At 44.0% G+C, this 12,846-nt stretch overlaps 1 protein-coding gene across 1 annotated transcript in view; it reads right to left on the reverse strand.

Annotated features, from left to right (window-relative positions):
• Nucleotides 1-12,846, reverse strand: part of OTUD7B (OTU deubiquitinase 7B) — a 68,716-nt gene continuing 55,870 nt past the window's right edge. The window contains exons 8-12 of the mRNA XM_011937758.1: nucleotides 9,640-9,767; nucleotides 9,179-9,328; nucleotides 8,507-8,621; nucleotides 6,797-6,881; nucleotides 1-4,744 (exon numbers count right to left, since the gene is read on the reverse strand). Of these exons, the coding sequence (XP_011793148.1) occupies nucleotides 3,536-4,744; nucleotides 6,797-6,881; nucleotides 8,507-8,621; nucleotides 9,179-9,328; nucleotides 9,640-9,767 (1,687 nt within the window). The 3' untranslated portion in view covers nucleotides 1-3,535. The remainder of the gene's footprint in view (nucleotides 4,745-6,796; nucleotides 6,882-8,506; nucleotides 8,622-9,178; nucleotides 9,329-9,639; nucleotides 9,768-12,846) is intronic.

Here is a 12,846-nt window from a genome sequence, read left to right on the forward strand (position 1 = left end):
TTTGGATATAATCTTTTTATTTTGTTGATAAAAACCAGTATGGAGGAAAGACTTCTGGTTAAATCTTGTAATTTTCCATAAATGCAGCATAGGTTAAGGAAGATGCAGAGGCCTAACCTACAGTAATACTTACTCCATTGGAGATGGGGCAGAGAGCATAGCAGGGAGGGAGTAGCACTGTCTAACATCAAAAAGGGAAAAACAAGAACCCTGAAAATCTCCCCTCTCCATTAAAAACTTCAGTAGGTACCCCAGTTGCCCTGGATTAAAGGAACTAAGTGCACTTAAATTTAAGCCTGAGAGATGGTATCATCCCTCACTTGGGGTTAAAGGGTCTACCTTCCCCCTTCACTCACACACCTTCTGCCCATTTTGAGTGCAGGCCATATGTCCCTTCTTTCCTTCTCTCTAACCCAGTAACGACATGGGCTTGCCTCTTCTATTCCCTCATCTTCCCAAAAATACCACAAACCAAGCTGAATCTATATTAATTTCCCAGGTATTATTCCTTCACCTCTCCCCATCCCACCAAGCCCCTCCCCAAAAGAATGAAGCAAAACAAACTTTACTATCTCCTATAAAAAAAAATATCCATTGTCTCAAGGTCTCTCATCCTTAGAATGGAGAGGTTTTTCAATGCCTCAATAAATAGTTACCTTCCCAAATAAAAAAATAATTTATTTCTTAATAAAAAGCTATAAGGCCTAAAGCCCCATTTTACCATATTCACCCCTAGACCACCCCTCAAAATTTCCATCTTTCTTTATTTGAAAATAAGGCAAAAGGAATTGGGATTGGCTAACTTATAAATAAAAACAAACATGATACAAGGTTTTTTGTTCATTTGTCCTCAGTTGTTACAAACAAAAGTATTAACTAGAATCTAACAACAGATCAAATCCAAACACAGCAGTCCAGTGGAGAATCAAACTTTTCCAGCTTTATTCTCTGGGAAAACCCCTGGTCTGTTTTCATTCCTATTGGTCCAGGCCAGCATCCTATGATATGAAGGTCTAAATTAGGAAAGCTAGGTGAGCTGTGCAAATTCAGGGTGTCTGAGCCACCTGTTGTTGTTTGGTGTGTGATGGGGGTGGAGGCGCACACAGTGGTGTTCTCACTAGTGTTGTTCAAATCACAGAAACAGGGACATAGCTAGGGTGAGATGAGTAAAGCACTCACCTTGGACACAAAATTTAAGGAGTGCCAAAAAACCCAGTAACCAAGATAAATACTATTTTAATGCAGCATTTTTTAAAAATCACAATTAATGTAAAAAATCTATGATGGACAATGTATTAAAAATTTAAATTAAAATGATTCATCCCTAACTTACTCAATTCAGTCCCACTTCCCTCCTCCTAATCTCAGTCCTGTCAGATCCTGTAAGATTTCACTATTTTACTCAACATAAATTTTTTGCATTAATTTTTTAAATACTGCATTTTTCAAAGTATCTTGATTCATGAGTTTTATAGTAACCTTTAAATTTTGCACCTTAGGGGAGTGCTCATCTCATACCAGGTTCCAGACCTGCTTAGACATACACACATCCCTTCCTTTGGAATCTCACTGCTTCCTTAAAACAAATCTATTTTCAAAGAAAAAACCCTAAGAGTTAATAGCCATAGGAAATTATTAAATCAGATTTGGAAAATAGGTGATTTCTAAGTTTGTTGAGGAGAAAATAACCTTTCTAAACCGTGAGCATTTCCAATGAGGACAATCTTGACTGGCTACGGAGGAGGAAAACACACACACATATATGTACACACACATGCGCATGCATGTGTGCACAACTGCTTTAGATCAAATGTGGGGATTACGTCCCATGGGATGGGTTATGAGTACATACCTCAAAAGAGAAATCCAAAGACAGAAAAACAGCCCCAGTTAATACTCTGGACATATAAGTACACTTATTCTCCTTCTTCACATCCACCCGGGAGTGTATACAATTGCATAGTTGACTTTTTTTTCCCGGAAAATAATATAAAGAAAAAGGAAAATTGGCCCAGGATAGGTCTTCTGGTTTAAAGCTCTTAGAAATGGCTCTGGCCAGAGCATAGGCTGTTCAGACTTGTGCTTTGTGCAAAATGCGAAGGAGCTCCCCTTCCTGTGTCCACATCCCCACTCCCAGCCCCTAGAGAACAGGGATGGGTCAGGGAAAGGGAGAAATCTAAAGACAGATCAGCTCATTGGGAGTTATCTGTGCTCTGTGGTTATAGTTCACTAAAATATATTTCTCTAACTACCTTTTTATAAATTGCCTCTATATATTTCAACATCAGTCCTAATATCAAAAATATCTCTTCTTATAAAGTATTTTTAATTATTTTAATAAACTAACCACAGATTAAGGTCAGCTATGGCTTAACAAAAGAAGCCGGGATGTTAAGTTCATTCTCCAAAAGTAGAGCAAAGGGAGAAAGAACCACTTAAGTAGGAGAAAAAAATCATTTTTTAAATATTTTTGCTTGCTGGGGTCTTTTCCTTAAAAAAAAGTCAATAAAATAAGTTGCTTTCTACAGAAACGCAGCAGCCATAAAGGATTGTAGTGCTCTACTTAGGTTTTTGGTTTTGTTTGAAACAGTCTGGCTAAAATGTCTGTCCCCCCACCCCTCCCAAGGTGCGCTCAAACCCCAATGTATTGTTATTGCTATGGTTAAAAAATAGATCAGTTCTGTCCCAATCCACTTGGAGAAAATTGCAACACACACGACTGCTATTCTCACCACGCGCTTCCCTTTCCCACTGGGAACTTAAACAAATACAATTAAAGACTTAGATGAGGAAAAGATAGGGGGTAATCAGCAATCTCTTCTCAACTCTTCTCAAACTGTAACAGGTGACAGATGACTGCTTGGAAGGAAATAAAGCTTAAGAGGAAAAGGATTTCCCTTTAAGTTCCTCCCTTTCCCATCTAAACAAACGGATTTAAACTACCCCCACCTCCTAACAGGCACCCATGAGGACACATTACTGCCTTGTCTTTCCAGATCCTTCAAGGGGAAGAATTTATCCAACCTTAATTTCTAACTTAATTCAAATCGATAGCAGATATGTCCAATTTCCCACTTCCCCTCCACACTTCTCACTCCACCACCATGTGCTTTTTCCCACCCTAAAGAACTTTGGTTTTCTTTTATTGACTGAGAACCTCCTTTGCCCATTCCTCCCCAAGACTTCTGCCCACCTCCCACCCCCACACGCCAAACCTTCCCCTGCTACTTTCTCTTAGGTCCTTGGATGGGACCCAGGAGGTTGTAAGACAGAATCGCCATCCTTCCCCCTTGTACCTCAGTCTCATCAAGTCAAGCTCTGCAGAGGAATAGTACAGCCCCTGGGGCGCCATCCAGCCCCGACCTGCTCTTGCCAGCCTGGCAGCACTCCTGTGCGCACACACTTAAAAGTTTCCAGGCAGGCTCCCACAAACATTACTGCATTTGCCCCATCAACGTGGGGACTGTGTTCTTGATGAGCCAATTAGTTGAGCTTAACTTTGTTTAGCCTTCTTGCCCTTCAATGTTCCACTCGTTCAGAACCTGTGCACCAGGAGCTCCCCATCTGGTTCCTGCTCCCTCCTCCTCAGTTCTTCCCTGTAACAACAGGAACAGAAGTTGTTTGTCTCAGGGTGTCCATAGAAGCTGCAGTTCGGTTGTTTGCATTTGGTCTGGGTTGGGGGAAGCCCCCGGAGACCTCCAGCCCATCCATCTGGCTCAGGGGGCTCTCTGTAGCCATTGCTATAGGAATTGGCCACTCGGTAGGGGGGTGGTAACAATGTACCCCTGTGAACTCCATCCTTAGAGTGGCTGCCTGGCTCCAGAGAAGGGATGCTGTCCTGATGGGGGTAGGGTCGCCCAGGAGGGCACTGTCTGGGGAAGGTGGCATATGGTGGTAGGCCCCCAACACATGGACCTCCTGCCAATTGCCTCCGGGGTTCCTGGCAGTGGACTCCGCCCCCAGAAGGCCGAGGGATAGTAAAGCCCCCAGGGTAGCCGGCAGCAAATGCCATTGCCTTGGACTCTGCTGGGGGACCGGCCGGCTGCTCTTCCCTAGCATCTGGCTCTGGCTTTTTGGCTGGAGGAGGGCCACCCCCTATTCCTCCATTCATGATCTTCCTCTCTGCCTCCTTCTGCTTCTGTTCTGCCAGGAATCTCTCCTCAGCATCAGAAAGGTAGCGCTGGATCATCTCCTCCTGATACTGGTGACGGTGACCCATCTTCAGGGTTCCAACAAAAATAAACTTCCCCTCCCCTTGCATGGCAGTCCTCAGAATGCTCAGGCTCTGCATCACCTCCTGGCTATACTTGCTCCCTCCGTTACCAATAGACTCAGCTGGGGGCTTCTCAGACACAGACCCATCCCCAGCTGCCTCCTCCTTGCCACCCTTCCAGCTCTTCAGTGCGTTTTTCTTCTTCTTCTCCAGTGTCTCAGTGCCGCTGCTTCCCCCCGACCCTGTCCCCATCCCTCCAGGCTTCGACCCCTTGCTGTGCATCAGGCCCCCCATGTTCTTCTTGAGCTTGCTGCCCAAGGTTTTGCCAAAGCTGCCCAGTTTGTTAGCTACAGAATCTGCTCTCTTCTTGTCCTTCTCCCGATCTCGCTTTGACTTCTCCTTCCGCCGGCCGCCCTCATTGCTGGTGGAACTGCTGCCAACTGACTCCTTGTCTGAGTCTCCAGACTCAGGAGTGGACCGGGGCTCATCTCCAGCTGAGGCAGTGGGGGACTCAGGCTGGGCCAGAGGAGCCTGGAAGAGACAAGAACACTGTTGACAGTTATCCCAGCAGCCTGGGATGGGGGAATCCCCCAGGGACTCTAGCCCATCCATCTGGCTAAGGGAGCTCCCTGCAGTCATGGCTATAGAAATTAGCCAGGTAGAAGAAGGGCGGACACCTATGAACTCCGTCCTTTGTGTGACCGCCTAGTGACTGCCTTGCTAGAGAAGGGCTGCTGTCATGATGAAGGAAGGGTCACCCAGGATGGCACTGTCCTTCCTGGGTTCCAGTCAGTCAGCTTTCTCCCCCACTGCAATCTGACTCCCTTCTGTAATAAGGAGATAGTAGAATGAAGCCTTTCTCTTCATTTAGAACAATGAGCAACTATATGATACGTGGCTTCTGGGTGAGAGGCCCAGGCACTAGAATGTTCTTCATTATAAATTTCTCTATGCCAAATTCTGCGCAAAACTAATCTCAAGAAAGTCTTGACTAATCAAAACTAACCAAGTCTAGCCACTTTGCATCCCCTCAACTTTTATACATTCTGCATTGGAGTTCATCAATTTGCCCTTACTCCTGTGCTCCTGTTCTAACTCAGAGCTCACTGAATTATGACCTCTTTAAGCTACTCCGTGTCCTAGTGCCCAAAACAGAGGTCTATCTACAGAAGACTTAGGACAAAATAATGATCATCTCAAGTTCAACAAACAGTCCTGAAAACCTTTCTTAAAGAATATGTTCAGCCAGGGGTGGTGACTCATGCCTGTAATCCCAGCACTTTCGGAGGCGGAGGTGGGCGGATCACCTAAGGTCGGGAGTTCCAGACCAGCTTGGCCAACATGGAGAAACCCTGTCTCCACTAAAAATACAAAATTAGCCGGACATGGTGGTGCATGCCTGTAATCCCAGCTACTCAGGAGGCTGACACTGGAGAATCGCTTGAACCCAGGAGGTGGAAGTTGCAGTGAGCCGAGATCACACCATTGCACTCCAGCCTGGGCAACAAGAGCGAAACTTCATCTCAAAGAAAAAAATACAAAAATTAGCCAGGCATGATGGCGGGCACCTGTAATCTCAGCTACTCGGGAGGCTGAGGCAGGAGAATCGCTTGAACCCAGGAGGTGGAGGTTGCAGTAAGCCAAGATTGTGTCACTGCATTCCAGCCTGGGCGACAAGAGCAAGACTCCATCTCAAAAAATATATATATGTTTTAGTATCAGACAACAGAGCCTAGTTGGAGAGGAGATGTGGAAAATAGGAGACTAATGGTTTTAAAAAAGCAGGAAAGGGCTGTGTGCAGTGGCTCATGCCTATAATCCCAGAACTTTGGGAGGCCAAGGTGGGTGGATCACCTGAGGTCAGGAGTTCGAGACCAGCCTGGCCAACATAGTGAAACCCCATCTCTACTAAAAATACAAATATTAGCTGGGTGTGGTGGCACACGTCTGTAATCCCAGCTACTCCTGAGGCTGAGGCAGGAGAATCGCTTGGACTCGCGAAGTGGAGGTTGCTGTGAGCCAAGATTGTGCCACTGCACTTCAGCCTGGGTGACAGAGCAAGACTTCCTCTTAAAAAAAAAAAAAAAAACACAGGAAAGGCCACGCACGGTGGCTCACGCCTGTAATCCCAGCACTGCGGGAGGCCAAGGCGGGCAGATCATCTGAGGTCAGGCATTCAAGACCAGCCTGGCCAAGATGGTGAAACCTGCCCTCTACTAAAAATACACAAATTAGCTGGACTTGGTGGCACATGCCTGTAATCCCAGCTACTCAGGAGGCTGAGGCAGGAGAATCGCTTGAACCCAGGAGGCGGAGGTTGCAATGAGCCAAGATTGTGCCATTGCACTCCAGCCTAGGCGACAGAGCAAGACTCCATCTCAAAAAAAATAAATAAATAAAAAATACAATAAAAACAGGAAAAAGTATCTTTGGAACTTATTTGACATCTTCTAGTTACTTCTAACCTTGAATTGTAAGCCACCACTCAGAATAGATTCAGAAGGAAACCATCCCAGATCTCCTTGTTCTGTCACTGAAAATGAAATGAAGACACACCAGGGTAGATGTGGGAGAAGTCTTCACCTGTGCATCAGAGGACAGTGGGATCCACTTCACATTCATGTAGCTATGCAGCAGATGCAATTTGACCTCTAGGGACAGAATTACACTATGAAAAAGAGAAAAAAAAATCACTGTGACCTTTCAAAAGCAAAGCAACTTGATATAGTTGGGAGAAAGGGTGGGAGAGGGCTACATGGCTTAGGAGTCAAATAGGATTGGGTTTGAACTATTTCTCCACTAATTAATAAGCTTTATGACCTTAAGCAAGTCACTTCAACCTCCCTGAAACTCAGTTGCAGCTGAGAATGGGTATAGATAATATCTATCCTGCAGGGTTGTTGTAAAGATTAAAATAGTGTTTGGAAAGAGCCCAGTACAGTGTCTGGAAAATGGAAAATACTAGACAGTAGCCATTATTATTGTTGTTGTTGTAAATATTATTTAGAAGGAGCTTTTGATAAATAGGTGAGAGGTTAATTTTAAAAAGTCATAAACTCTGGATTTTAAAATCAAACTCTCTTAGCTGGGACCCAGTGGCAGGAGCCCAGAGAGGGAAGTGCTGGGTAAGTACCAAGGGAGGAGCTTTTGCATCCATACACTCTCCATCAGGAAGTTGATGCAGGAGGCAGAAGGAAAACTTAACAAGCCACAGGGAGGCAGAGTGGGGGCTGAGAGGGTAGGGAACATATTTATCTTGCTATTAGTTTAAATTCCAGAAAGGCAACAAACTCAGAGCAAACTATTTTGATCACTTATTTATTTATCTATTTATTTTGGATGGAATTTCGCTCTTGTTGCCCATACTGGAGTGTAATGGCACCACCTCAGCTCACTGCAACCTCCGCCTCCTGGGTTCAAGTGATTCTCCTGCGTCAGCCTCCCGAGTAGCTGGGATTACAGACATGCGCCACCACGCCCCGCTAATTTTGTATTTTTAGTAGAGACGAGGTTTCTCCATGTTGACCAGGCTGGTCTCAAACTCCCGACCTCAGGTGATCCGCCCACCTCGGCCTCCCAACATGCTGGGATTACAGGCATGAGCCACCGCATCCAGCCTTGATCAATTCTTTAAAACTCTTCTCACTTGGGCTAAGATATGTGATTTGATTATCCTGATTTTCTTTCTTTTTTTCTTTTTTTTTTATTTTTTTGAGACAGAGTCTCACTCTGTCACCCAGGCTGGAGTGCAGTGGCACGATGTCGGCTCACTGCAACCTCCACCTCCCGAGTTCAAGTGATTCTGCTACCTCAGCCTCCCAAGTAGCCGGGACTACAGGTGCACGCTACCACACCCAGTTAACTTTTGTATTTTTAGTAGAGACAAGGTTTCACCATATTGACCAGGCTGGTCTCGAACTCCTGACCTCGTGATCCACCCACCTCGGCCTCCCAAAGTGCTGGGATTACAGGCATGAACCACCACGCCTGGCCTTATTATCCTGATTTTCTGATTACTCTTTTATGAATGAATCAGTACATGCACACTTTTCCTATTATAAGAAAAGAACAAGTTGAGATGCTAGGACTCCCATCTCTTTCAGAGGGAGAAAAAGCAGCTACACCATGAAAGAGTCCTGGTGCCCAACCTGTCCTCTACCTCCCCATCTTCACAAAACTCACCTTAGCTTGTGACTGTCTTGCCTGAGCTGAGGAAAAATCCCGGGGAGATGGATGCTGCATGTGGAAGAAATCCCAGCTACAAAGTAGATGAAAAGACTAGGCCTGGCTTACCTGGCCAATCGGACATTGTCACTATCATCTTTGCCCCACTCCCATCCTTTTCCAGGGTCCACAGCAAAGTGCAAGGGTAGCAGCTTATACTCTGAATCTGTAAGTGGGATCACAGCTGGGGAGGAAGAAACATATCATTAAGGAATCTCCTTGAGAGAGAAAGGCAACTGAACACAGACTTACTTCACTAAAATCATACCAAGATCTTTAATTGTAGTCACTTCTCAGTTCTTACATGTGAATTAGCCTGGCATTAAAACTAATTGGCTAGTTTTCCCGCTACCACACAGCATATGTTTTAGGCCACAAATCTCCCTGAGTCCCCACCAGTCAGTTAACTAACTCTCACGATGTTCTTTCCAGTTAATGTATATTCAGATAATTCAGTCATAATTTAACACAAATTAGAAAAGCATCATTTAGAAGCTCTTACCACCTTAATCATAAGCCTTTACTCCAGAAGAGGGAATATAGGTCTTGCTTTACTCCCAAACCCCCACTTTTTTTTTTTTTTTTAATTTGAAAACTGTGGCGTAACTTATAGCTTAATAAAACAGTATCAACATGTGCTGTCTGGGCTTGCATGCCACTTAATTCTTTCCTCCTACATTAGATCTCATTCAAGTTTTTCAAGTAAAAATAATGCAGACCAAAAGACATGTCATTCAGCACCTTGTTCCTTGGTATTCTCCTTCTGCTCCATGGACACGAGTGCAGAAAAGTGGGCCTGATCATATGCGAGCACCAGAGGGGAGCGGTGACACTGGCTGGCTGGGACCTCCAAAGGCAGATAGATTCCTCCAAAGGGAATAGGGGCAAATGCTGCAGGAAGCCATGAAGATTATTATGAAGGCTGTGTTTCTGCCTAGTGGACAATCCCTTCACCCCATTCTGCCAACTGAGCCCCTGCTTTCATTCCAACATGTTTAATAATTATTTCCTAAGAAGCACTGTCAACGAATCCCAACTGCTTTACTCAGAATCTCTTGAGAATTTTGCACTATTCTAATTGATAACTTGCTTTCTCCCCAAGGGTCTATATATCCCCTTTCCTGCCTTCCTTCCAATGCTTAGCCTAAGGCTCTGCAAAAGGGGGTGCTCAGGATGGAGTGAGGACTGACTGGCTGACTCACCTTCCCCTCCGGAGTCCCTCAGCATGGTGTCTGCCACGACGACTATGGGCCTCCTAAGCACATGAGCAAGGACAAAGACGTGAAACTCTTCAAGGCTCTCATATACAGGCTCCTCAGAACTCTCCACCCTGGAACGGCAGGAGGGGAAGAGAGTGGAAGAGGTGCGGTAAAAATGAAAGAATAGAAACAGGAGACCCTGAAGACCAGTTCTGCAGAAAGGGAAAAGAAGAATGTCCTTTCCTGGTTTTCCAGTCTTAAGGCTGCCACTGATATACCTGATTATTTTATGCTACCATAGCTGTTTCTACTTCCGTGTCACATTTGTGGAAATCCAAGAAAAGAGATTTGAAGTCTCTGGGGTTAGAGCGGTATTAGGAATTTGGAGGTAATCCCTATCTCTTAATATTCCTCCTGTTCAATAGCCTCTCTCCATTCTCTTTATCCAGTAGCTCAATACACAACTGCATAGCTTCATCCTACTTACTTCATATACTACAACCACCCACACATCACACTCATGTCATAAAAACGGCCAAACACAATTCCTTTCCTATGTTCCCTCACTTAAAGAACAGCCTCACCATCTATCCAGTAGCTCAATCAGAAGTTTGTGGAATATTTACTGTGCTTTTATCTCTCACCTTCCAGTAATCACGTGGTTTCACCAATCCCATTTCCTGTGTGTTTCTTTTATCTGTCACCCTTGGCCTATCTTCAGTCTACCTCACTGTTCACATCCATGGCCCTTTCCTGGATTACTACAACTGCCTCTTATCTCACTCCTTTCCACTTCATTAACCACTGGAGTCAGTGTGTTCAAATATGGAGGGACAAATTTGCTTCTGTCATTCACATACTCAATATTCAATGGCTTCCACCCCCTAAAGCAATTTTATTAAATACTGGATGCTTATTACAAACAAAGATTTCTGGGCCTTACCTCTGTCCAACTCAACTGGACTTTTCTGGGGTGGAGGTCCAGAAATCAGCATTTTAAATAACTCTCCCAGATTATTCTTATGTACAACCAAATCTGGATAGGTTATAATTTTTAACCATTATGCAAAATTTCAAAATTTTAAACGTACTCAGTACTAGAAATGATAGTATACTAAACAATCATGCATCCATCACCCAGCTTTAACAATTATAAACACATGGTCAACCTTTTTTTTCCCTTTAAACAGAAAGTTTATTACAGCATATTACAGGCTTGTGTCAGTACTAAATGGATCAATAAACAGATTCTAGGCTGCACTTTCAGGAATGCACCCAAAGCTACTCCTCAGATCTAGGGTAGCATGGGAGGTGCTTGCTGCTCCCGCACATTTTTTTTTTTATACTTTAAGTTCTAGGGTACATGTGCACAATGTGCAGGTTTGTTTTACATGTCTACGTGAGCCATGTTGGTGTGCTGCACCCATTAACTTGTCATTTACATTAGGTATATCTCCTAATGCTATCCCTCCCCCCTCCCTGCACCCCACAACAGGCCCCGGTGTGTGATGTTCCCCACCCTATGTCCAAGTGTTCTCATTGTTCAGTTCCCACCTATGAGTGAGAACATGCAGTGTTTGGTTTTCTCTCCTTGCGATAGTTTGCTCAGAATGATGGTTTCTAGCTTCATTCATGTCCCTGCAAAGGACATGAACTCATGCTTTTTCATGGCTGCATAGTATTCCATGGTGTGTATGTGCCACATTTTCTTAATCCAGTCTATCATTGATGGACATTTGGGTTGGTTCCAGGTCTTTGCTATTGTGCATAGTGCCACAATACACATACATGTGCATGTGTCTTTACAGCAGCATGATTTATAATCCTTTGGGTATATACCCAGTAACGGGATGGCTGCGTCAAATGGTATTTCTAGTTCTAGATCCTTGAGAAATCGCCACACTGTCTTCCACAATGGTAGAACTCGTTTACAGTCCCACCAACAGTGTAAGTGTTCCTATTTCTCCACATCCTCTCCAGCACCTGTTGTTTCCTGACTTTTTAATGATCGCCATTCTAACTGCTGTGAGATGGTATCTCATTGTGGTTTTGATTTGCATTTCTCTGATGGCCAGTGATGATGAGCATTTTTTCACTCATCTGTTGGCTGCATAAATGTCTCCTTTTGAGAAGTGTCTGTTCATATCCTTTGCCCACTTTTTGATGGAGCTGTTGTTTTCTTGTAAATTTGTTTGAGTTCTTTGTAGATTCTGGATAGTAGCCCTTTGTCAGATGGGTAGGTTGTAAAAATTTTCTCATATTCTGTAGGTTGCCTGTTCACTCTGATGGTGGTTCCTTATGCTGTGCAGAAGCTCTTTAGTTTAATTAGATCCCATTTGTCTATTTGGGCTTTTGTTGCCATTGCTTTTGGTGTTTTAGACATGAAGCCCGTGACCATGCCTGTGTCCTGAATGGTATTGCCTAGGTTTTGTTCTAGGGTTTTTACAGTTGTAGGTCTAACATTTAAGTCTTTAATCATCTTGAATTAATTTTTGTATAAGATGTAAGGAAGGGATCCAGTTTCAGCTTTCTACTTATGGCTAGCCAGTGTTCCCAGCACCACTTATTAAATAGGGAATCCTTTCCCCATTTCTTGTTTTTGTCAGGTCTGTCAAAGATCAGATGGTTGTACATGTGTGGTTTTATTTCTGAGGGCTCTGTTCTGTTCCATTGGTCTACGTCTCTGTTTTGGTGCCAGTACCATGCTGTTTTGGTTACTGTAGGCTTGTAGTATAGTTTGAAGTCAGGTAGCACGATGCCTCCAGTTTCGTTCTTTTGGCTTAGGATTGTCTAGGCAATGAGGGCTCTTTTTCGGTTCCATACGGACTTTAAAGTAGTTTTTTCCAATTCTGTGAAGAAAGTCATTGGTAGCTTGATGGGGATGGCATTGTATCTATAAATTACCTTGGGCAGTATGGCCATTTTCACTATATTGATTCTTCCTATCCATGAGTATGGAATGTTCTTCCATTTGTTTGTGTCCTCTTTTATTTCGTTGAGCAGTGGTTTGTAGTTCTTGAAGAGGTCCTTCATATCCCTTGTAAGCTGGATTCCTAGGTATTTTATTCTCTTTGAAGCAATTGTGAATGGGAGTTCACTCATGATTTGGCTGTCTATTATTGCTGTATAAGAATGCCTGTGAGTTTTGCACATTGATTTTGTATCCTGAGACTTTGCTGAAGTTGCTTATCAGCTTAAGGAGATTTTAGG

The sequence above is a fragment of the Colobus angolensis genome, unplaced genomic scaffold, assembly GCF_000951035.1.
Source record: "Colobus angolensis palliatus isolate OR3802 unplaced genomic scaffold, Cang.pa_1.0 Scaffold169, whole genome shotgun sequence".
In the NCBI taxonomy this organism is placed as follows: Eukaryota; Metazoa; Chordata; class Mammalia; order Primates; family Cercopithecidae; genus Colobus; species Colobus angolensis.